This window comes from Triturus cristatus, chromosome 2_1, assembly GCF_964204655.1.
Source record: "Triturus cristatus chromosome 2_1, aTriCri1.1, whole genome shotgun sequence".
NCBI classification, from domain to species: domain Eukaryota; kingdom Metazoa; phylum Chordata; class Amphibia; order Caudata; family Salamandridae; genus Triturus; species Triturus cristatus.
In genome coordinates, this window is record NC_140581.1 from 419,343,947 (window position 1) to 419,367,571 (window position 23,625).

At 49.8% G+C, this 23,625-nt stretch overlaps 1 protein-coding gene across 1 annotated transcript in view; it reads right to left on the reverse strand.

Annotated features, from left to right (window-relative positions):
- The window catches only part of ADAMTS6 (ADAM metallopeptidase with thrombospondin type 1 motif 6), a 1,840,341-nt gene that overhangs the window by 827,121 nt on the left and 989,595 nt on the right, over nt 1-23,625 (reverse strand). The window contains exon 10 of the mRNA XM_085631708.1: nt 18,537-18,683. Coding sequence (XP_085487834.1) covers nt 18,537-18,683 — 147 coding nt within the window. The remainder of the gene's footprint in view (nt 1-18,536; nt 18,684-23,625) is intronic.

The following is a 23,625-nucleotide window of genomic DNA, read 5'->3' on the forward strand; positions in this document are numbered from 1 at the left end:
TTACGTTTCTGCCCCGACAGAAGAGACTTCATAGACACGGATAATGAGTAGGCGTGAGCCTGAACCTTTTTCACTTCAATGCTTTAAAACTGTAATAAAGATACATTTTTTAAAAAGACAGACTGGACGTTGTGAGAGCAGGAAAGATTTATTTGCAAAGGACAAGATTTCAGAAATAGGATCCATCATTTGACAATTTTGGCCCAGTTAATTCGATGGATAAAGTAGGTGAGTGTGATGACTTTTAACAAAGCTGGCCCTGTTCCTCCAGGTTCTATTCAAGCCTGCTCGACAAGAGGAATGGTTGCAATTGGGCAGAATGGGTAGGACACCCAGCTGATTCTCTCCCACACAGATGAACCCACACCCGTCAAGAGCAACTTCCACAATGGGAGGAAGGTGGTTGCCACCTGGATGAAGGACAGCTGCCTCAAGCTCAACTCAGACAAGAATAAAAGTCTTCATCCTGGGCTCCACCCCCTTTGGCCACCCATGAACCACGCAAGAAACCTCAGTATCATCCTGGTCTCCAAGCTCTCAAGAACTGCCAAATCAACACCGTCTCGTTCTCCTGCTTCCACATGCTCCACCTGCTTTGGAAGGTCTTCAAGTAGATCCCCACCGAGGCCAGGAAAACGGTCACCAATGCACTCGTCAGCAAAAGGAAACGCACTCTACACCGGCACCACCCAAAAACTCCTAAAGAGACTGCAGAACATCCAGAACGCCTCCACCAGACTCATCATGAACATCCCAAGCTGCAGCCACATCACCTGAAACCTGAGAGATTTTAACTGGCTACCTTTCAACAAAAGAATTACCTTCAAGCTTCTCAAGCACACCTACAAAGCCCTCCACAATGCCAGATCTGCATACCTCAACCACCGCCTCTCCTTCTACACTCCCACCAGACATCTCCGTTCCACCCAACTGGCGTTGGCCACCATCCCACGGGCACATTAGGACCATGGCTGGAGGACGATCCTTCTTCTGCCTCATTGCAAAGACCTGGAACTACCTGCCTGTTCATCTCAGGCAATCAACGTCATTGCCTCGATTCAGGAAGGACCTCAAGACCTGGCTCTTTGACTGAACCCCAGATCCCCCCGCCACCCCCCAACTCAGAGACCCTAACGGAGGAGTAGTCACGCTTTACAATAAACCTGATTGATTGAGCATCTATTACAGACATTTGTGGTGCAACAGAGTTGAATTTTGGTGCAAGAGTTCAAGCAATCAATCAGGGAGATTATAAGCGTGCTACTCACCTGTGAGGGTCTCAAGGAGCTGAGTAGCTCTGGTCAGATGAAGAGCCAGGTCTTGAGGGTCTTCCTGAAGATGTGCACGTTAGGGACGGGCCTGATGTTGATCGGCAGCTCGTTCGAAGTCTTGGCCATGATGTAGGAGAAGGTTCTTCCACCCGTCCTTCTTCTGCGAATGAGCAGGGGTTCGGTGAGGTCGGCAGATCGGAGGTTCCTCTTGGGTGTGTGGAAGGAGATTCTGTCATTGAGATATTGGGATCTGGTGTTGTGGAGGCATTTATAGGCATGGGTGAGTATCTTGAAGATTACTCTTTTCTCGACGGGGTCTCGACGGGGAGCCAGTGGAGGTTACGCAGGTGCTAGGTGATGTGTTTATGTTGAGGGATGCAGAGGACGAGTCTGACTGCGGTGTTCTGTATGGTCTGCAGTTTGCGGAGCAGAGACTTGTTGATCCCGGCGTAGAGGGCGTTTCCATAGTCCAGTGTGCTGGTTATGAGTGCATGGATGACGGTCTTCCTTGATTCGGGGGGGATCCATTTTAAGGTCTTTCTGAGGATGCAGAGGGTGTTGAAGCAGGTGGAGGTGACGGCGTTGACCTGTCGGGTCATGGAGAGGGAGGAGTCGAGTATGGTGCCGAGGTTTTGGCCGTGGTCCGTGGGGGTGGGAGGCTGCCGAGTGCGGTGGGCCATCAGGAGTTGTTCCATGCAGAAGGGGAGGGTCCGAGGACGAGAACCTCTGTCTTCTCCAAATTGAGCTTCAGGCAGCTGTTGCTCATTCAGGATGCAACGTCTTTCATTCCTTCCTGGAAGTTGAGTCTGGTGGTGATGGGGCCTTTGGTGAGGGAGAGGATGAGCTGGGTGTCGTCGGCATAGGATACTATGCTGAATCTGTGTTGTCTGACGATGGTGGCGAGGGGGGCCATGTAGATCTTGAAGGAGCGGAGCCAGTCGAGGAAGGTTTCCTGAATACCGTTTTCGTGGAGTTTAGCAGTGAGTGTGATGTGGGAGACGGTATTGAAGGCTGCTGAGAGGTCAAGTAGGATCAGGGCTGAGGTGTTCCATGGTCGGGGATGCTACGGAAGTCGTCTGTGGCAGCGAGTAGAGCGGTCTCCGTGCTGTGGTTGCTGCAGGATCCGGACTGGGAGGGGTCGAGAATGGAGTTTTCTTCGATGAATTTCGTTAGTTGGATGTTGACGGTCTTCTCTGTGACTTTTGCTGTGTAGGGGAGGAGGGAGATGGGTCGGTAGTTCTTGAGGGCCATGGGATCTGCTGATGGCTTCTTGAGTAGGGGTCTGACTTCTCGTTTCCAATTCTCGGTAAAAGATGCCGGTTTTAAGGTGGCGTTAATGGTGCGTCATAGTTCTGGAGCGATGGCGGCGATGGCTACATGGATGATGTGCAGAGGGCAGGGTCCTGAGTGGATGCCTTTAATGGTCGATGCTGTGTCTTCGGTGGTGACTGGGTTCCAGGAGGTGATGGTGTGCTGGTTGGTGTTGCCGGAGGATGGAGTGTTTTTAGAGTCAGGTGTTTGGTTGTTAAAGTTGTCGTAGAGGCCCTCGATCTTCAGATGGAAGTAGGATCCGAGCTTGTTGCAGAGGTCCTGGGAGGGGGTGATGTCCGTGGTTTCTCTGGGGGGTTTGGTAAATTCCTGGATGATGCTGGAGAGTTCCTTGGAGTTGCAGGGTTTGGTGAGGATCTTTTTCTGGATGATCTGATGCGTTGGTGGTATTCTGTCATGGCGTTCTTGTAGATGGTCTGGTCTTCCGTGGATTTGCTGTTTCTCCAATTCTTCTTGAGAAGTCTGCAGGGGCGCCTGGATTCTTGGAGGTCGATGGTGAACCAGGTGGCCTTCCTGGTGCACTGTCTTTCGAGTTTAAGTAGGGGTGCAAGCTCGTCTGCACAGTTGGTGATCTATTTGTGGAATTCTCTGGCTGCGGTGTTGGCGTCGGTCGAGGTAGCGGGGCCATTGCGGTTGAGGGCAGAGTTGAGCTGCTCCTCGGGGATCTTGCTCCAGTTCGTGGAGGGCGGGTGTAGGTTTGGGCACCATGGGTCTGTTGACGTGGAAGTGTACGCATTGGTGGTCCGTCCATGGGGGTTGCATGGTGTGGCTGAAGTGGATGTTATTATCTCCTGCGAAGATGGGGTCGAGGGTGTGTCCTGCCTTGTGTGTTGGGGTGGTGACAAGTTGTTTCAGTCCGAGGTTGGCAAGGTTGTCCAGGAGGGTGGCGGAGTTGGGGTGGCTGTGGTTGTCAAGGTGGAAGTTGAGGTCTCTTATGAGTATGTAGTCCATGGAGGCGATGGCGTGGGGTGCAATGAGGTCGGTGATGGCAATGGTGAACGCAGTTTGGGGTCCAGAAGGTCTGTAGGCAAGGGTGGATCTGGGGCTGGTCTGAATCTGGAAGTGGAGGTGTTCGGTGGGGTACGGGCTGTCGCTCGAGATGGAGGTCGTGAGTCGGAAAGAGCTCTTGTGTGCGATGGATAGCCCTCCTCCTGGCGGTTAGGCGGGTCCTTCCTCTGGATCTGGAATCCGTCAGGGATGGCGGTTGCAATGTCGGGGGTGGAGGTGGAGTTGGTCCAGGTTTCTGTTAAGAAGGGGACATCCGGCAAGAGGGTGTTGGGGAGGTCCCAAATCGCTACAGCGTGTCTGTGCAGGGAGTGTCATGATTTCAGCCCACTGCGCCTACCAAAACTACACCTCCCAGAAAACCCTGCGATAAAGGGGGAGGAGCCAGAGGGCTTAAAACGCCCATGAGACGCGAGACGCACAACGTTGTGCGTAATTGACGATTGGAAGTTGAAACGGACGAGCGGCTGCTCGCGTCCCTGTTTTCCCGTGGGTGTTCATGCACGCCGCGGAGACTCGTGTTTGTTGGAGTTTGTATTCGGCCGAGATCTTCGGCCCCCAGAGCCAGGAGGGGATTCGGTGCTGGCAAAGTCGACAGTGGCTGCGGAGGTTAGCAGGACCGGCGGCACTCCCATATTCATTTGGACACCTCAATGACGCCCCGGACGGTGCCCGGCTTACTGACAAGAGCGGCATAAGGAAACCGCAAGTATACCGAAGCGGGCGTTGCACCCTGGGGAGGGGCGTGTGTTCTGCTCCCCATACCTGCTGCTAAAGTCTAGCAAGTAGCAAAGCGGGTTCTAAACAATCAGCACCCTTGAGCCTCGGAGAGGTCTATAGACAGAAGCCCGACGATATCGGGAACATTACGTTTGGACCACTCGGTCATAGGACTAGCTTGTCAATCAGGTGGGTTGGCATTTAGACGTTTTCCTGAATGGTGAAGATTTGCTTTCTTATTTTTGTTACGTGTACATCCTGAGAGTAAAGGGTGTACGCTATAAGAGACCTATGTACAAAGCCATACATATCTTTCAGCAGACCAACAGAGCCTCTCTTGCACTAACAAGGTTACGGTGCCAAGCAAACAATAAGTATCTATTGATGGACTGAGAGGGGTCATTGTGGTGTACGTCAGCAGAAAAGGTTATGGTGTGCGTGTGAGCGCAAATCTGCTATTCTGGTTTCCAGAGATGTAAATGCACTTAGTGAGACCTACTGAGAGTAGTTTACTTGTTATTGCATTGTATTATTGTTTTGTTGTATGTTAACTTTCTTTACAGGTTCTACTCCCCGCTGTTCCCATCCTTCCCTTCCCTCGCTTGATTGCTCCAGTCTTCCGTGCCTTTAGTGCAGGAAGTTGGTGACGTCGAGAGATGGACCCCATATAGCGTCGCCCGAATCCTGAGGAGTATCGGACCTGGGACTGATTCACAACAGAATTACGCACCCACGTATTGAGACTCCTCCCGGTTCGGGAGGTGGGTAGTAGACGCAGTATGGAAGAGGTGTTAGCTGCCCTTACCGCGGTACAGCGGGAGTTGGCGGCCTCTAGGGCCGAAACCGCAGATTTACGGGACAAAGTAGATAGGCTGTCAAGGAACCCATTTGACGTAGGAGCAGGTGCGCCGCCCATACAGGTTAATGTGGCCCCACCCATTCCATTAGGTAATCCAGAGAGATATACGGGAGACCCCCACAAGATACAGGTGTTCCTCACACAGGTATTGATGCATTTCTCCTGTAGGCCATCTTCATTCCCTACGAACCATTCGAGGGTGGCGTTTGCTATCTCATACTTGGCTGGTGATGCAGCCAATTGGGCGGTACCGTTAGTACGTCACAACAATCCGGTTTTATCAGATTGGGACGATTTCCGAACAGCGTTGGAGGGGGTTTTTGACAGGAGAACTACCACGTTCAGCGCAGATAGGGAACTCCTAGAACTGAAGCAAGGGAGAACAGAGTTAGTGACGTATTTAACCATATTTAATCGGTCGGTAGCGGAAGCTGCATTGCCGGAAGAGAAGCGAATGTCTCTTTTCTATCAGGGATTATGCAACGAGTTGAAGGACGTTATTGTTCGCATAGACCCACAGCCCCGTACCTGTGAAGCCCTCATCAGCTTGGCCTTACGTTTGGACGGTCGGATTACAGACCGGGGAGGTGAGCGGTTCTGGGTAGAGAAGGTAAAAAAGGAAGCCACAGGTGGCGAGGCGGCATCTGAACCCATGGAAGTGGGAGCGGTCCGTGCTCCATTATCAAGAAATGAAAGAGAGAGCAGACGAACACAAGGCTTGTGTATGTACTGCGGGAAAAAGGGGCACTACGTTCGTGAGTGTCCGGCTCGTCCCAAGAGACCAGGGGGAAATTACCGGAATCAAAAGACGATAGCCTCAGTGTCTGGAGTGGAAAGTTCAGAAAAAGGGGGGGAAGCCTCAGAGAAAGTCGAGGTTCCCATGTGGACTATCCCATCTTTGGCCACCCTTCAACAGGGTGATACTGAAAGGCATATAGAACTAATCATGTGGTTAGAGACCAGTAACCAAACATGTCAGATCAGCGCCATGTTAGACTCAGGGGCTACCGGTAATTTTATCCATCAAGGACTGGTGGAAAGATTAGCGATAGGAAGGATCGCTCAAGACATTCCGGAAGAGGTTCTGGCGGTGGATGGCAAGCCTCTCACCTCGGGACTACTCATAGAACAAACCGAGACGTTAAGATGAACGTGTAGAGCAGGCGACATGCGTCACATAGACTCGTTGGCTCTAAACATCATAGATGCACCCCAGTATGATGTAATCTTAGGTATGCCCTGGTTCAGCCATCACAATCCCACCATAGATTGGAGAGTCCGAACCGTTCAATTCTTAGCTGAGGAATGTCAGGAGCATATGATACTCGGGTGGAGTTCGGGGGCCACCGTGTTGGCAAACACTTGGGTAGCAGCCACAGCAGCCGAAAAGGATATTCTACTTCCTGAAGAGTATAGGTCTTTTGCAGATGTGTTTAGCAAAGAACAGGCCGAGGAGCTTCCTCCACACCGTCCGTACGACTGCCAAATAGACCTGGTGGAGGGAGCTGCGCTTCCTACGTGCAGAGTCTATGCGCTATCAGAACCCGAAACTAAACACCTGCGAGAGTATTTAGACCATTTTTTGGACATAGGGTTCATTCGCCCATCCCGGTCACCAGCGGGCTCTCCTTTATTCTTTATAGCGAAGGCCAATGGGGACTTAAGAGCATGTTGTGACTATCGCATGCTCAACAAAAACACAGTACGGAATCGATATCCTCTACCACTCATTCCTGTCCTTTTAGACCAAGTAAGGGAAGCCAGAATTTACACTCGGTTAGATCTCCGAGGTGCGTACCATCTGGTGCGCATCAGAAAAGGGGATGAGTGGAAGACTGCGTTTAAGACCCGCTATGGTCTTTTTGAGTATCTGGTAATGCCGTTCGGGTTGTGCAACGCCCCGGCGGCATTCCAGTATTTCTTGAATGATGTGCTTAAGGATTTCGTGGATAGAACAGTAGTCGTGTACATAGACGACATTCTGATTTATTCTGATGTGGTGGAAGACCATCACGGACATGTGTTACAGGTGTTGAAAGAGTTACGAAAGCACAGTTTATTTTGCAAAATAAGTAAATGTGAGTTTGGGGTGACGGAAGTGGAATTCTTGGGAGTGATACTCCATTCAGATGGGATGAGAATGTCAGACCGAAAAATACAAGCAGTACAGGAGTGGCCGGTCCCCAATAACATAAAAGACGTACAATGCTTCTTGGGGTTTTCAAATTACTACAGGAGGTTTATTCAAGGTTTTTCACAAAGGGCCATTCCGATTACTCGTTTGCTTAGGAAGGGGGTGGCGTTCGCCTGGACCGCCGAAGCAAACCAGGCATTTGAGTATCTAAAGAAGGCTTTTACATCGGCACCAGTGTTGCGGCACCCACAGTTGGATATTCCTTTCATAGTGGAGGCCGATGCTTCAAACGAAGCTATAGGGGCCATCCTGTCACAACGAGACAAAGACACAGGGCAGCTACACCCTGTGGCGTATTTGTCCCAGAAGTTGTTACCGGCCGAAAGAAACTATAACATTGCAGAAAAAGAGCTCCTCTCTATAAAAAAGGCGTTCCAGGAATGGCGTCCGTATTTATGGGGGGCCAGATTTCCGGTGACGGTGTATTCCGATCATAGGAATCTACAGTATCTAAGAACAGCTAGGCGTCTTACACCAAGACAAATGAGGTGGATGCTCTTCTTCGAGGAATATAATTTCATTATTACCTTCCGTCCAGGAGCAGACAACCGGAAGGCTGACTCTCTTTCTAGAGTGATGAATGAGGAGGGCACCGAAAAGGAAACCGAAGAGGCCATCATACCTCCGTCCAAGGTAATATGTGCTCTACGCGCAGAAGAATATCTAGATACCATAAGGAACAATCGGAGTCAGGAGGCTTGGAGCAGCTGGGCGGAAAAAGACCCGGCTCGCTCGATCCAGGGGGGTCTGCCTTTTCGGAATAAGAAATTGTTTTTGCCTACACACGCCCTTAAAAGACGAGCCTTTGAATGGTGCCACGACTCTCCGTTAGCAGGGCACCCGGGTATCCAAAAAAACACTTTACTGGTACAAAGATATTTCTGGTGGAACACCCTCGTTCCGGACGTGAAGAAGTGGGTGTCGAGGTGTGAAGACTGCGCCAGGGGAAAGACAGACACAACCGCTCGCAGGGGCAAATTGGTCCCTTTGCCCACACCTGCAGCACCTTGGTAGACCATTAGCCTGGATTTCATCACGGGGCTTCCAGTGGACCAAGGTCATTCCGCCATATTGGTGGTGATTGACAGTCTCACTAAAATGGGCCATTTTATTCCTTGTAAGACACTGCCTACAGCGGGACAGACCGCGCAATTGCTGTTGCAAAACATAGTGAGACTGCATGGAATTCCACTGGTTATCATATCCGACAGAGGCCCCCAGTTCATTGCACGTTTCTGGAAAGGGTGGTGTAGGTCTTTGCATATAGATTCAGCGCTGTCCTCCAGTTTCCACCCACAGACAGATGGACAAACCGAAAGGTTAAACCAAACGGTAAAGAAATACCTACGATGTTATGCTGAAAGTGCACAAGAACCATGGGTGTCTCTGTTGTGGATGGCTGAATTGGCGTATAATAACTCCTCCCACAGCTCCATCGGGGTCTCGCCGTTCGTAGCCAATTTTGAGTATGATGCTAGGATTTTACCGATCGCTATGCCAGGAAGGGTCCTAAATCAACCATCGATACAAGCCCACCTGAACGAATTGCGTCAAGAACACACACGAGTAAAGAAACTCTTGGTAAAGTCCAAGATACGATATAAGAACTGGGCCGATAAACATAGGGTGGAGGGCCCACAGTATCAAAAAGGGGACCGAGTGTGGTTGTCCACGAAGAATATTCAGTTTAAGCTTCAGGGCGTGTTCCACCCACGTTACATTGGTCCGTATCGAGTGCTTAAACAAATCAATCCGGTGGCGTATAAGTTGCGTCTTCCGGGCTCAATGAGAATACACCCGGTGTTCCACTGTAGTCTTCTAAAACCGGCAAAAGGGGGGGTGCGGAAACCTCCACCGGCAGTGTCCACAGAAGACGGACAGGAATATGAGGTGCGCAACATAGTGGATTCCAAGTACAGGGGAGGTAATTTGTGGTATTTGGTCTCCTGGAAGGGGTACACCGCTGAGGAGGATTCGTGGGTACCCAGCGCAAATGTGCACGCGCCGGCCAGGATCAGGGCTTTCTACAAAAAGCATCCGGATAAACCAGGTTCTAGGAGGCGCCTGGCGGCGGACATACTGTCATGATTTCAGCCCACTGCGCCTACCAAAACTACACCTCCCAGAAAACCCTGCGATAAAGGGGGAGGAGCAAGAGGGCTTAAAACGCCCATGAGACGCACGACGTTGTGCGTAATTGACAATTAGAAGTTGAAATGGACGAGCGTCTGCTCGCGTCCCTGTTTTCCCGTGGGTGTTCATGCACGCCGCGGAGACTCGTGTTTGTTGGAGTTTGTATTCGGCCGAGATCTTCGGCCCCCAGAGCCAGGAGGGGATTCGGTGCTGGCAAAGTCGACGGTGGCTGCGGAGGTTAGCAGGACCGGCGGCACTCCCATATTCATTTGGACACCTCAATGACGCCCCGGACGGTGCCCGGCTTACTGACAAGAGCGGCATAAGGAAACCGCAAGTATACCGAAGTGGGCGTTGCACCCTGGGGAGGGGCGTGTGTTCTGCTCCCCATACCTGCTGCTAAAGTCTAGCAAGTAGCAAAGCGGGTTCTAAACAATCAGCACCCTTGAGCCTCGGAGAGGTCTATAGACAGAAGCCCGACGATATCGGGAACATTACGTTTGGACCACTCGGTCATAGGACTAGCTTGTCAATCAGGCGGGTTGGCATTTAGACGTTTTCCTGAATGGTGAAGATTTGCTTTCTTATTTTTGTTACGTGTACATCCTGAGAGTAAAGGGTGTACGCTATAAGAGACCTATGTACAAAGCCATACATATCTTTCAGCAGACCAACAGAGCCTCTCTTGCACTAACAAGGTTACGGTGCCAAGCAAACAATAAGTATCTATTGATGGACTGAGAGGGGTCATTGTGGTGTACGTCAGTAGAAAAGGTTATGGTGTGCGTGTGAGCGCGAATCTGCTATTCTGGTTTCCAGAGATGTAAATGCACTTAGTGAGACCTACTGAGAGTAGTTTACTTGTTATTGCATTGTATTATTGTTTTGTTGTATGTTAACTTTCTTTACAGGTTCTACTCCCCGCTGTTCCCATCCTTCCCTTCCCTCGCTTGATTGCTCCAGTCTTCCGTGCCTTTAGTGCAGGAAGTTGGTGACGTCGAGAGATGGACCCCATATAGCGTCGCCCGAATCCTGAGGAGTATCGGACCTGGGACTGATTCACAACAGGGAGTGCACGTTGAGGAGGATGCACCTCACGGCTTCAGAGGTGATGGCGTTCGGCAACGGAGCGGTGGCTGTGGGGGTGCGGAGGGTGGTGATGGTCTGGCGGCAGTGACGGCAGGAGAACTGGCAGTGGCTGGTTTTTGGTGTGGCCAGCTGGCAGTTGTTGCTCCTTTCCGGGTTGAGTGCAAGGAGGGCAGCTCTGTCATAGCGGTGGGAGGTCAGAGATCCAGGGTCCCTTGTGCTAGTCACGGTCGGACCGTGGACGGGCGCAGACGGGCTTGCCTTTGGTATGCTTTTTATATAGGGAAGGGGAGAAGCGCAGCTAGGAGGCAGGAGTGGGAACCGGCAGAGGGGGCAGCAGCAGCGGGAAAGGGCAGCAGGAAACGGGCACAACAGCAGTACGAAGCAGTACCAGGCTAAATACAACACATACCAGGCTAAATACAACAAAAGCAACAAATACCAAGCTGAATACAACAAAAGCAACAGAGAGCTGCGGCTGATGAAGGTCGGACCACGGCCTTGACTTTGCTGGACCTAAGCGCCGCGTTCGACACGGTGTCCCACTGCCTCCTACTTGAGAGGTTACGGGATGTCAGGGTCAGAGGTGTTGCGTGGATTTGGCTGAAGAATTTTCTGGAAAATAGATTCTTTCAGGTCCTGCAACATCCTTTCAGCTCCAGAGTCTGTCCTTTAAACCAGGGGGGTGCCGCAGGGTTCGGCTCTCAGCCCAACCCTGTACAATATTTATATGCGCCCACTTGCAGATATTGTTCTGAGGCATGGAATTCAGCTGGTGTCATATACTGATGACACTCAGCTAGTTGTGACCCTGGAACAGAAGGAACCTGGAAGGGCTGCCGATTTCAGAACCTGCCTGGGGGAACTTATGGACTGGATGAGACTGAGTTGTCTCCAGTTAAATGCAGGAAAGACAGAGGTGATGGCGGTTGGAAAACAGCCCTCTCTCTGGTCGCAGCATTGGTGGCCTGAAGCACTGGGAACCAGTCCAGTGCCAAAAGCCAAGGCGAAAATTTGGGAGTGTGGTTTCACGAAAATCTCTCCTTCTCGCAAATATCGGCTGTGGCTGGGACTTGTTTTGGCATTTTGAAGATGCTACGTAAGATCTTGGACCTTCTCCCCCTGGATGCTAAAAGAACTATTGTACAGGCGTTGGTCATGTCTCGTCTTGATTATTGCAATGTCTTGTATCTAGGGTTGACTGCAAAATATCTCAACATCTTGCAGAAGGTCCAAAATGCCGCAGCCCGGCTCATCCTGAATGTCCCTAGGAGGGCTTCGGCGGGAAAAGCTTTGAAGGAACTGCATTGGCTCCCCATCCGGGCCAGAGTTACCTTTAAGGCCTTATGTCTGAGTCACAAGATCCTTGGTGAAAGGGGGCGCGTTTTCTACGGCCTCTCCTGACAGTCCAACAGCCTGCTCGTAATCTGAGATCATTGGGCAGTGCCAGATTGATTGTGCCCAGGGTGCGGAAGGCGCGGATAGGCGGAAGATCCTTTGGTTTCTTGGCAGCTAAGGAATAGAATGAGCTCCCTATGGATTTGAGGACAGCTGAGTCAGAGTCTCTGTTCCGCAAGAAATTGAAAACCTGGCTCTTCCGTCACCTCCCAGGAGGGCCAAAGTAGTAAGGTGCCATCTTGTGTGGATGTCCGCGTTTGTTGGCGGGCAGCTTGGGAGGGTTGCTGGGATCCTTTTTGTCCTAGCGCGGGGACACTCCGGTTGGAGTAACCATTGCGCTTTATAAGCTTCCTAATAAGAATAATGGGCCCAATTCACAGAAGTAATCTGCGATAAACTCCTAAATTTACAACTTTTGGTATTCACAGAAGGCATTTAGTAGTAAAGTTAGGATTTTGTCTTACGTCTGTCTTAAGTCTGTCCTAAATTTGTCTTAAGTCTGTCTTAAGTCTGTCTTAAGTCAGTCTTAAGTCAGTCTTAAGTCTGTCTTAAGTCTGTCTTAAGTCTGTCTTAAGTCTGTCTTACGTCTGTCTTACGTCTGTCTTAAGTCAAATTTAAGACAATATCCTAACTTTACTACTACTAAATGCCTTCTGTGAATACCAAAAGTAGTAAGTTTAGGATTATGTCTCAGATTAGTTCTGTGAATCGGCCCGATGATAATACGGCAAAACAAAATAAGGAGGACATAGGCAGTTTACGGGCACAATTGCAGGCACAATTAGAGACAGTCAAGACAAGAAAAAACAGGCATAGCACAGGAGGGCCTCGAACACCTACACAGGTGGACGGGGTCAGCGGCAGGCAACACAAACAGTGGAGCTGCTGGGGGAGAGGGCAGGTCTCTGACCAGGAGGTCAGAGGTAATGCTTGCGCTCCCTTGCACCGGCCGCCATTATATAGGAAAGGGGAGGGAAGCGCAGCTGGGAGGTGGGAGCAGGAACCGGCAGGGGTGAGGTGCCACAGGCAGCAGAAGTGGCAGGAAAGGCCAGCAGAAAATGGGCACAACAGCGGTACGAAGCGGAACCAAGCTAAATACAACTAATACCAGGCTAAATACAACAAAACTACAAACAAATACCAGGCTAAATACAACAAAAGCAACAAAAGAAGGCAAACCAAAATGTGGACAGAGGCAGATTACGGGCACAATTGCAGGCACAATTAGAGACCGTCAAGACAGTGAAGATACGGAAAAACGGGCACAGCACAGGAGGGCCTCGAACACCTACCGCAACAGGTGGACTGGGTCAGAGGCAGGCACCAAAACAGCAGAGCTGCAGGGAGAGGGGGCAGGTCTCTGACCAGGAGATCAGGGTTATGAAGTGTGTCAATTTAAGTTTACGCCACGTCCACATTCCTCGTCCTTTTAAATACAGCGTCACCCACCAACCCTAGGTCTTCTTCATGGGTTGGAGAGCTTAAAAAAGTAAAAATAACAAGCATTTGCAATGCAATAGGTCTCGCATTTATAAGAGTTTGAGCTATTGGCATTGTAAAATTACAATGCCTTTTATTTATGTTTTGGTTTTAAAACAAATAAAAGGCATTGTCATTTACAATGTCAGTAGCATAAACTCGCATAAAAGCAGTGTGTGGAGTGCAGCAGTGTGCGGCGTGCAGCAGTGTGCGGCGTGCAGCAGTGTGCGGCGTGCAGCAGTGTGAGGCGTGCAGAAGTGTGCGGCATGCAGCAGTGTGCGGCGTGCAGCAGTGTGCGGCGTGCAGCAGTGTTTCATGTAGCAGTGTGAGGCATGCAGCACTGTGACATGCAGCGGCGTGCAGCAGTGTGCGGCGTGCAGCAGTGTGCTGCGTGCAGCAGTGTGCGGCGTGCAGCAGTGTTTCGTGTAGCAGTGTGAGGCATGCAGCACTGTGGCGTGCTGCGGCGTGCAGCAGTGTGCGGCGTGCAGCAGTGTGCTGCGTGCAGCAGTGTGCTGCGTGCAGCAGTGTCGTGCAGCATGCAGCAGTGAGTAATGCAGCAGTGTGCAGCAGTGTGTGGCGTGCAGCAGTGTGCCGGTTGCATCAGTGTGTGCCGTGCAGCAGTGTGTGGCGTGCAGCAGTGTGTGGAGGGTGAGGAGAGACACGTGTGGAGGGTGAGGAGAGACACATGTGGAGCGTGAGGAGAGACACATGTGGAGCGTGAGGAGGAGACACCTGTGGAGGGTGAGGAGGAGACACATGTGGAGGGTGAGGAGGAGACACCTGTGGAGGGTGAGGAGGAGACACATGTGGAGGGTGAGGAGGAGACACATGTGGAGGGTGAGGAGGAGACACATGTGGAGGGTGAGGCGGAGGGTGAGGAGACACGTGTGGAGGGTGAGGAGAGACACGTGTGAAGGGAGAGGAGAGACACGTGTGGAGGGTGAGGAGAGACGTGGAGGGTGAGGAGAGACACGAGTGGAGGGTGAGGAGAGACACGTGTGGAGGGTGAGGAGAGACACGTGTGGAGGGTGAGGAGAGACGTGTGGAGGGTGAGGAGAGACACGTGGAGGGTGAGGAGAGACATGGAGGGTGAGGAGAGACATGGAGGGTGAGGAGAGACACGTGGAGTGTGAGGAGAGACACGTGGAGGGTGAGGAGAGACGTGAAGGGTGAGGAGAGACGTGGAGGGTGAGGAGAGACCCGGAGGGTGAGGAGAGACACGTGTGGAGGGTGAGGTGGAGGGTGAGGAGAGAGACGTGTGGAGGGTGAGGAGAGACGTGTGGAGGGTGAGGAGAGACGTGTGGAGGGTGAGGAGAGACGTGTGGAGGGTGAGGAGAGACACGTGGAGGGTGAGCAGAGACAAGTGAGGAGGGTGAGCAGAGACACATGTGGAGGGTGAGCAGAGACACGTGTGGAGGGTGAGGAGAGACACGTGTGGAGTGTGAGGAGAGACACGTGTGGAGGGTGAGGAGAGACACGTGTGGAGGGTGAGGAGAGACACGTGTGGAGGGTGAGGAGAGGCACGTGTGGAGGGTGAGGAGAGACACGTGGAGGGTGAGGAGAGACACGTGTGGAGGGTGAGGAGAGACACGTGGAGGGTGAGGAGGGTGAGGTGGAGGGTGAGGAGAGACACGTGGAGGGTGAGGTGGAGTGTGAGGAGAAACAGAGTTGCAGGGTGAGGAGAGACGGAGGTGGAGGGTGAGGAGAGACGGAGGTGGAGGGTGAGGAGAGACCAAGGTGGAGGGTGAGGAGAGACGAGGTGGAGGGTGAGGAGAGACCGAGGTGGAGGGTGAGGAGAGACCAAGGTGGAGGGTGAGGAGAGACCGAGGTGGAGGGTAAGGAGAGACCGAGGTGGAGGGTAAGGAGAGACCGAGGTGGAGGGTAAGGAGAGACCGAGTTGGAAGGGAATCAGAAGTGGAGGAGAGAGAGAGGTGGAGGGTGATGAGAGACAGTGGTGGAGTTGGGGGGAGGGGAGGATATCACTTTTACTTCCTCTCCTAGTGTAAGGTAACGTCCCCACCCCACAGGCCCTGCCGGGGCCGAAAGCAGATCACTGTTCGCATCAGCCGTCACCCGAGACCGCTCCGTACTTGTTGGTAAATAGAGGTTCACTATCTGTTGATAATAGGATTCACTTGGGGGGCTGACTTACCTCCTCCACCCCCAGGGCCAACACTGAGAAGGCATCAGATACCTGGTGCTGCCTATGCTGCAGTACTGCGAGAGAGAGGGATGGGGGGGCGGGCAGAGGAAGAGAAGTGGGGTTAGAGAAGGGATAGGTGGGGAGAGAAAGAGGAGAGAAGGGACAGAGACAGAAAAGGAGCAAAAAAAGAATTAGAGAGAGTAAAGAGGAGAGTTGGGGAAAATGAAAAAATTACGAGAGAACATGTAGCAAAGAGGTGGAGAGAGAAGATGGGAGAGAGTAAGGACGCAGCCAATAGATAGGGCAGAGACAAAAAGAATCGAAACAATACAAAAGTATTTTCCAAACTCGTAAATAACCACGGGCCAAACAACTGATCTGCAGTGAAGCATCCGAATCCGGTATATCATGACGTTAACCATGCAATAAAAAATAAATAAAAAAAAAAAAAACACCCAAAAACACGTATACACCATGTTGACCCTTTTCCATGCAACGTATTCTAAAACGCCATTCTCATTCATACATTCACAGCAAACCTGTTCACAAGAGTGACAGAAAATGTGGTATTAGTGTTACATTTTTGTTTACATCCATACCCGCTCACTTATGCAATTAAAGGATTCATGACCACACGTTTAAACAAAACGTACTGATTGGCCTTGCCGTGAAGGAGAAACACGTGTTGACAAACACTCCCGATCTGTGAAACGTTCACCCCACTTTCTCGAAATTGAAACCAGTGCATGTGTACGAGGAACTTCCTGCCGCTTATCTGAATGCACCAGTGGCAGAAGATAGTCCCCATCTTGCAACAACACAATTAAAGGGAGGCATGTCTGTCTCTCCCCACCGCCACATGTCTCTGAGTCTTACTGTCTCATGCGAGATCTCCCTCTAGGAGACAGCTGACACCGACTCTTCCCCTGAGACAGTACGGGAGATGCGTGTGTGTGCATAGTGTGTGTGTCTATATGTATATATCTGTGTGAGTATGCATGTGTGTGTGTTTGTATGTGCATATGTTTGTGTATGCATGTGTGTGTTGGTGTGCAAGTATGGGTGTGTCATTGTGGTCATTTGTCTTCATGGATGTGTACACATATGTTTGTGAGTATACCTATGTCTGTGTATGCATGTTTGTGTGTATGTATATGTGTTTGAGTATGTTGGTGTGCGTGCTTGTTTATATGTGTATGTGGGGTTGGTGTGTTGGTGTGCATGTATATGCATATGTTTATGCATGTCTGTGTGTGTTTGTATATGTTCATATGTGTGTGTAAATGCATGTGTGGGTTTGTATGTGTGCATAGTTGTGTATGCATGTGATCAGAGGGAAGAGTGCACTTGAGGGCAAAGCAGAAAACATACAGGGAAGAGTATGTGAGGGCAGAGAGAAAAATACAGAGGGAAAAGCACGTGAGGGCAGAGAGAAAAATACAGAGGGAAGAGTCCATGTGAGGGAGGAGAGAAAAATAGAGAGGGAAGAGCTCATGTGAGAGCAAAGCGAAAAAAATACAGAGGGTAGGGCGCATGTTAGACCGGAGATAAAAACATAGAGGGAAGAGAGCATGTGAGAGCAGAGAGAAAAATATAGAGAGAAGAACACATGCGAGGGCAGAGAAAAAAATACAGAGCGAAGAGCACATGTGAGAGCATAGAGCATAGAGAAAAAATGCAGAGGGAAGAGTACATGTGAGGGAAGAGAGACAAATACAGAGGGAATAGCATGTGTGAGGAAAGAGAGAAAAATAGAGAGGGAAAAGCACATGTGAGGGCAGAGTGAAAATACAGAGGGAATAGCATGTGTGAGACCAGAGAGAAAAACATAGAGGGAAGAGCATATGTGAGGTCTAGACGCCTTACACAATTGGCGCCCTGAGCAGCATTTCCTTATCATGCCCTGGCACAATCAATCTTACATTCTATGTCACGTCACTCAGGAGTACAACCTCGAATGCTAAACACTGACCAATGAAATTACGTGGCGAAACACCAGCCTATTCAGTGTCATGGACCCCAGGGCAAGTAAGTAAATGACCCCCCAACCTCCTCAATATGCTACAGTTATATTAAATACACGAATTATCAGTGTTCGTGGGCCCTGGTGCCACTGCACCTGCTGCACCAATTGACGAAACGCCCCTGGGCAAAGGTAAACAAACAAGGAATCAATGACTGCCGACGTACCGGAACCACTGCAAAATGATAAAATAAAAATACTTTCCACAGAACATTTACGATGGAATGCATAAAAGCGCTGCCATTATAGCATTATTAATAGAAGATCGTTGCTACACGTTTGTTTTTGAAGTGTCGAATTCTAACCTGGAGAGTGAGGATGGTATATTTTAGGAGGGCTGAAGAGGTGACGCTCTTTCAGTCTACACTGCCTACCAGTGGCACTCCTGGTAGAAATATTATACGAACAACTGACCCTAAACTATGATTAGATTCAATCTACACGGCCCCTTTCTGACATCCTTAAGCTCTCTGTGTTAACGGCCACTTATTGTATACTTTCTCCAGAGTTTACGTTTAGCTGTAGCTTTCGAAAAATCATTAGATGCTTTGCATTTTCAACCTCAGTAAAAAAAAAAAATATAATAATAGCATGTGTACAACGAATCGAGTGGCGTCTTCTTTAGTTGGTGACCTCCGCCTCCCTAGAAGGGGAAATGCATTCAGCAGAGGTTCACTAGAGTTTCTGCGCAGCGCGCCAAATGCACCGAACACCCTGTGTCACCATCACACCCCTTAAAATACTAATTGCTTCTGGCTTGGAATTCCGAAGGAATGCGCCAGGCCTCTATGGGAATTGCCGCCTGATATTCTAGAAGCACCCCACATCTCCTGTGACTACTTAGGCCGCGGAGTGCTAAACTATGGAGCGGGTCTGGTTTCTGCAGCAACACTTACTCTAGGAAGCTGGTAATGTAGTCCCGGCTGCAGGCCGACCAGGAGAAAGGGTTGGTGTTTGCGGTAATGTGAGCCGCCATTAACTTCGCAGCTTCGTGGCCTTTGGTCCCACAGGAGTTTCCAATTCCATCATGGTTCATTCCGAAACTGTCAACCACAAGAAAACAAACAAAACAGATCAAAATATATCAAGGGGTACAGGGCGCATTTAGTACAGAATATGGGGAACGTAGAAAATGGGGCAGGGTTGTTCCCCATAGGTGCAGAAGGGATGGATCAATGCCAGATTTTTAGGATAACCAAATACACTGTAAATGATTTCAATTTAGCTTGCTTGCATGTAAATGTGTCTATGTGGATATCCTGAAAATGTGGAATTGAATCTGCTTTCCCTCTAGCATCTAAGATCAACAACTACTGTTGGTTACATTTTTGACTGTGAAATCTGAAGGCAAGCATTCCAATTTGCGCTGGTTTATATGACCCAGAACCAACAACTTTTGCTTTAGTTCTCTTAGCTACCAGAAGAACAAGTTACTTACTTTAGGCAATGGTCTTTCTGGTAGATAACTACAGATTCCTCACCTTAGAATATTCTCCAGGCTAGACTGGAATCCAAGGTTTTTCATGGCAGTGTACCTGCATGCTGCTAGGTGGCACTGTGAAGCTTCACGTTGACTCCATACTGCCCCAGAAGTGATGGAGCACAGACACATATAAGTATACCACCCTTGAGTGCTGACGTCAGTTTCATATCTTTTCTCTTTCTCTGCCATCAGAGGTGGAGCATGGACAACTGGTGGTTAAAGTTTGCTGAATGTTAAAAAGAGGCCAATTCTCAGAACGGAGAGGCAGAAGGGCAGTGACGAATCTGAAGTTAGACTATTCAACAGTGCTACCGAATGTAAGTAATACCGAATGGAAGTAACTTGTTCTTCTGATGGATACTTCTAATTGCAGATTCCTCACCTTAGATTAGATACCAAAGCAATACCGCCCCAAGATTGAAGTTCTGTGGAGTGGACTCAGACCAAAAAGTCTTGCAGATCTGAGCAAGCAAAGTGTCATTCCGACTAGGCTTGCCTGTAAAGGCAGTAGTGCTTTGTGAACGTACGCACCGACGCCCACATCACAGTCTGGCAGACATCAATGAAAGGCATTTTTCGATCAATGTAGTAGTTGCAGCCTTAGCTCTAGTATAGAGGGCTTTCAGACCTTCTGAGAGCTGCTTCTTGGCCACTGCGCAACAGACCTTAATGCAGAGGACTATGAACAAGGTTCTCTTCTGCGCAGCCTTCCCTATTTGGAGAACCCCACAAATAGCTGAATATTCCCTTCATGGTCCATAGCACTATCTATCTAAAAGATATTTTTGGGGTTCAACCAATTAAGCCTCTGCTCCTCTTTCAAGGTGGAAGGAGGAGCAAGGAACAATGGCAGAGAGACTGATTGTCCAACATGGCTTTAGGTTAGAAGGTCGCCTGAATTTTCAGTACCAACTTTTTGGGGAAAAGAGTGGTGTAGGGCAGTTGCACTGAAAGAGCTTGTAGTTCACTGATTTGCTGACATTTCACGGTGGGACAAACAGACACATTCCGGATGCCGGTGTTTGCCCCATGGTGATTGCTGTTTTTTTTCTTTCTGTGGGGGGCCCTCCCCCCCAACTGCCCATGCCCTCTACACAGGCCTTTCACCATCTACAACTGTAGTGGTAAAATGTCCTTTGGCATAATTAACGTGGGCCAAGCTATTGCTCGCAGGTGCCTGGCTAGAGTCTCTCATCTTACACATCACATACCACCGTATGCTTCAGCGCTTCCTCTGCAGGATCTCCCATGGTTCCATGGCACCTAATCCACGCTGACCTGTGGACCTGCAGACCTGGCATGAGCAGTCTCTGACCACGGTCAGTGACCTCTTCACTGCACGTCACCTTCTCACCTTTGACCAACTTCTCTTGGACTACGTCATTCCACGATGTCAATGTCTCCCCTACCAACTACACCACACTAGCCAGAACCTTTGGTCCATGTGTGACGAGGAACCTCAAACACACCCTGTCATACAGTGTTTCCTACACATGGGGGCTGGGCGCCAGCTGATAAAGTGAGACTGTAAGGCGATACGGGAACACACCGATACCTTGTCGGCTTACGAAGCAGGTGGAATGATGATCTCGGACAGGTACAGCACAATGAAGAATGGGAATAGGCACTGGAATATCTCCAACGGCTGTCTAGAAATGACGGATTCAAAAATATTCAGTTTCTTCATCCTATACCGAGCCTATTTGACACCTGAGCAGCTCAATTGCGACTTCCCTACTGCGCATCTATGCTGCCCATGCTGTTACTCTGTGTCAGCTGATCTACAGCATATGTTGTGGTCTTGGCCTGCCCTTTTCTCCTATTGGAGCTCAGTTTTCGATATGTTGGCGGAGGTCACTAAACTCACCTATCTCGAATCATGGGAGGCCTGCACCTTTGCATCTTCAAGCGCAGGTAACAACATAATGTTCAGGGACACTTCCCTGGCTTTGCCCGCCTGCTAGCCAAGAGAACTCTAACTTTGCAGTGGGGCACAGGCACCCCCGATCACCGCTTGGCGTACAGCGCTGCAGAAATGGGGACATGCTGAGGGTGAGGCCCTGCAATATGAAGATGTTCGACATCTTTGCAAACATCCAGTTTCTACAGCCAGGGACACCCTCCTTTACCACGTCCAGCAACTTACCCGTAATGATGACTTACCCCCAATGAACCTCCTGAGACAGTCCACCATGAAAATATATTTCTTCTTGTCAGTTCCTCTCATCTTTTTTTCACTTTTCCACCCACCTCATTCACCCCAACCCCACCCCTCTCCCCATCCCATCGGGAGACAATTTCAGGCAAAGCTCTCAATGGTATACTCCATCCCGACCAGTTCGATCTGCCTCCGCCTATTATCTTATAGTTCCCAAATGTAAAAAATCTTCTTGGGGCAGGAGAATGTTTGTCATTGGCACAACCAGACTCTGGAACTCTCTCCCCCTCGAACTGAAAACAAAAACAGATCGGTTAGCTTTCAGAAAAGCCCTAAGACCTGGTTGTTCACCCAATAGCTCACCCTCTGTCTCCTTCTTTGTTCAGCAGGCTAACCGTCTCTGAGATTAGGGCCTAGCCACTCCCGGGTATTAGAGCGCTTTATAAATCTTTTTCATTTAAATTAATTTCATTTTTTTGGAGCCGAGAATAGCCAACCAAATTTAAGGCTACTTGCACAGGATCAATGGCAAGCTGGGAGTCCCCCTAGATCATACACCGATCAGTTGGCTTGGCCAGGACCTCCAAGTGGTAATGCCCACCCCCTGGCCCAACCCTTATCCCTGCTCACGCAGTAGAGGAGGCCCTTCCCTGGCCCTACCTCAGTACACTTGGCAGTCACAACTTAATCTTCCTACAGGTCCTAGTCACTAACCCCTTTTTTCCTGAGTTTTTTGGGGTAGTATCTTTGCTTTCCAGACAGCCTAATATGTAGGCAATACTATCACGCCCCTTCATCCAAAACTAGGCTGCTTGGACAGTTGCCTCTATTACTTTCCTATTCAATACCTATCCTCCTTCCTATCATGTTTTTTATGATGAGGTTATACAATATCTTGTTATGTCACATTAATATTGTAACTCTGTCTTTGTTCTTAACTGAAAACCCCAATAAAAACTGTTTTAAAAAAAAAAACGCCGGCCAAAGCCAACATACTTAGTTCCCTCACTTGATGAGCTTACGTAATCGCAATGAGGAAGACAGTCTTTAATATCATGAGACGTAGTGAGCAGTTGAGTTTTAAGGGTCATGAGAAATGGCAATACCTCAATCTAATCACAAGAGGCGATTTGAAAAAGGATGGTTGGTGCGGTAAAGATAAAAAAGGCCAAAAGGGCTGACAAATAACCTTCTTTAGTATCCAATGTAAGGCCTTGGTGGGCTAAAAACAAAACAAATACAAGGACATCTAACAGCTTCGTCTGTAAGGGGTCTGTATGTCGGGCACTATACTAGGTCACGGATTTGTCTATTTGCCCAGCAAAAGTAGAATTGGTGGAAGGACTACTGGCAGTGTGGATGGCATCCACCACTTCAGTCAACAAATCAAATGCAATGCATTGCCCCCACTCAACCTCCATGCAGGAGTTGTAGACTCAGAAGAAGGACCTGCTCTGTTGCTGAGACAGAAGGTCCACTCGAAGTGGCAGAATGACTGGAGAACAGATGCTCATGATCATAAGTTCTAGGTACCACATTCTGTTGGCCCAATCTGGGGCCACAAGCATGACTTGGGCGTGGTCATTCCTGATCTTCTTCAGAGCTTGGGCAGGGGAGAAAGGAGCAAAAAGGCATTAAGGAGTCCCTTGTTCCGTTCCAGCCGGAATGCGTCCCCTACTGAGTTCACATGTGGAATTTCAATGTGCAAAACAAGTGACACAGCGCATTCTCAACAGTGGTAAAAAGGTAGCCAGGTTTCTTCCTACTGACAGATGATGCCCTGCTCCACCTCAGGATGTACCCGCCACTCAAGATCAGCTAGACGACCTCTGCTTAGTTCATCAATCCTGGAATTCAGGGTCTCTGCCAGGTGACTGGCATCTAGGAAGACGCCCTGATGCTCCAATCATATCCAGAGATGCATGGCCCCCTGGGAGAGGACCATGGGCCACAAGTCACCTTTCTTGTTCAAGGCCCAAATAGTGGTGGTGTTGTCTGTGAGAAACTTACCCAGACTCCCCATAATGTATGGCAAGAAGGCCTTCAGAGCGTATAGTTTCAGAACGCTGAAGTAAAGCTAGTCCTCCACTGGAGAACAGAGTCCTCTGATCTCCACTTCCCTAAGTTGATGGCCCCAACCCAGCATTGATGCGTCCATCCTCTCTGTTTGGTCTGGGTGGGACAATGAGCCTTGGCGCTGGGACTTCTCAGACTTGAAGTTCCACTCAAGTGCCTGCGTGTGTCACCTTGCATTGCTAGCAAGGAGGATGCATGAGGCTAAGAGGCCAAGAAGCCTCAGATTCAACATCACCTGGATTCAGGATTGAGCCTGAACCATCAGGAT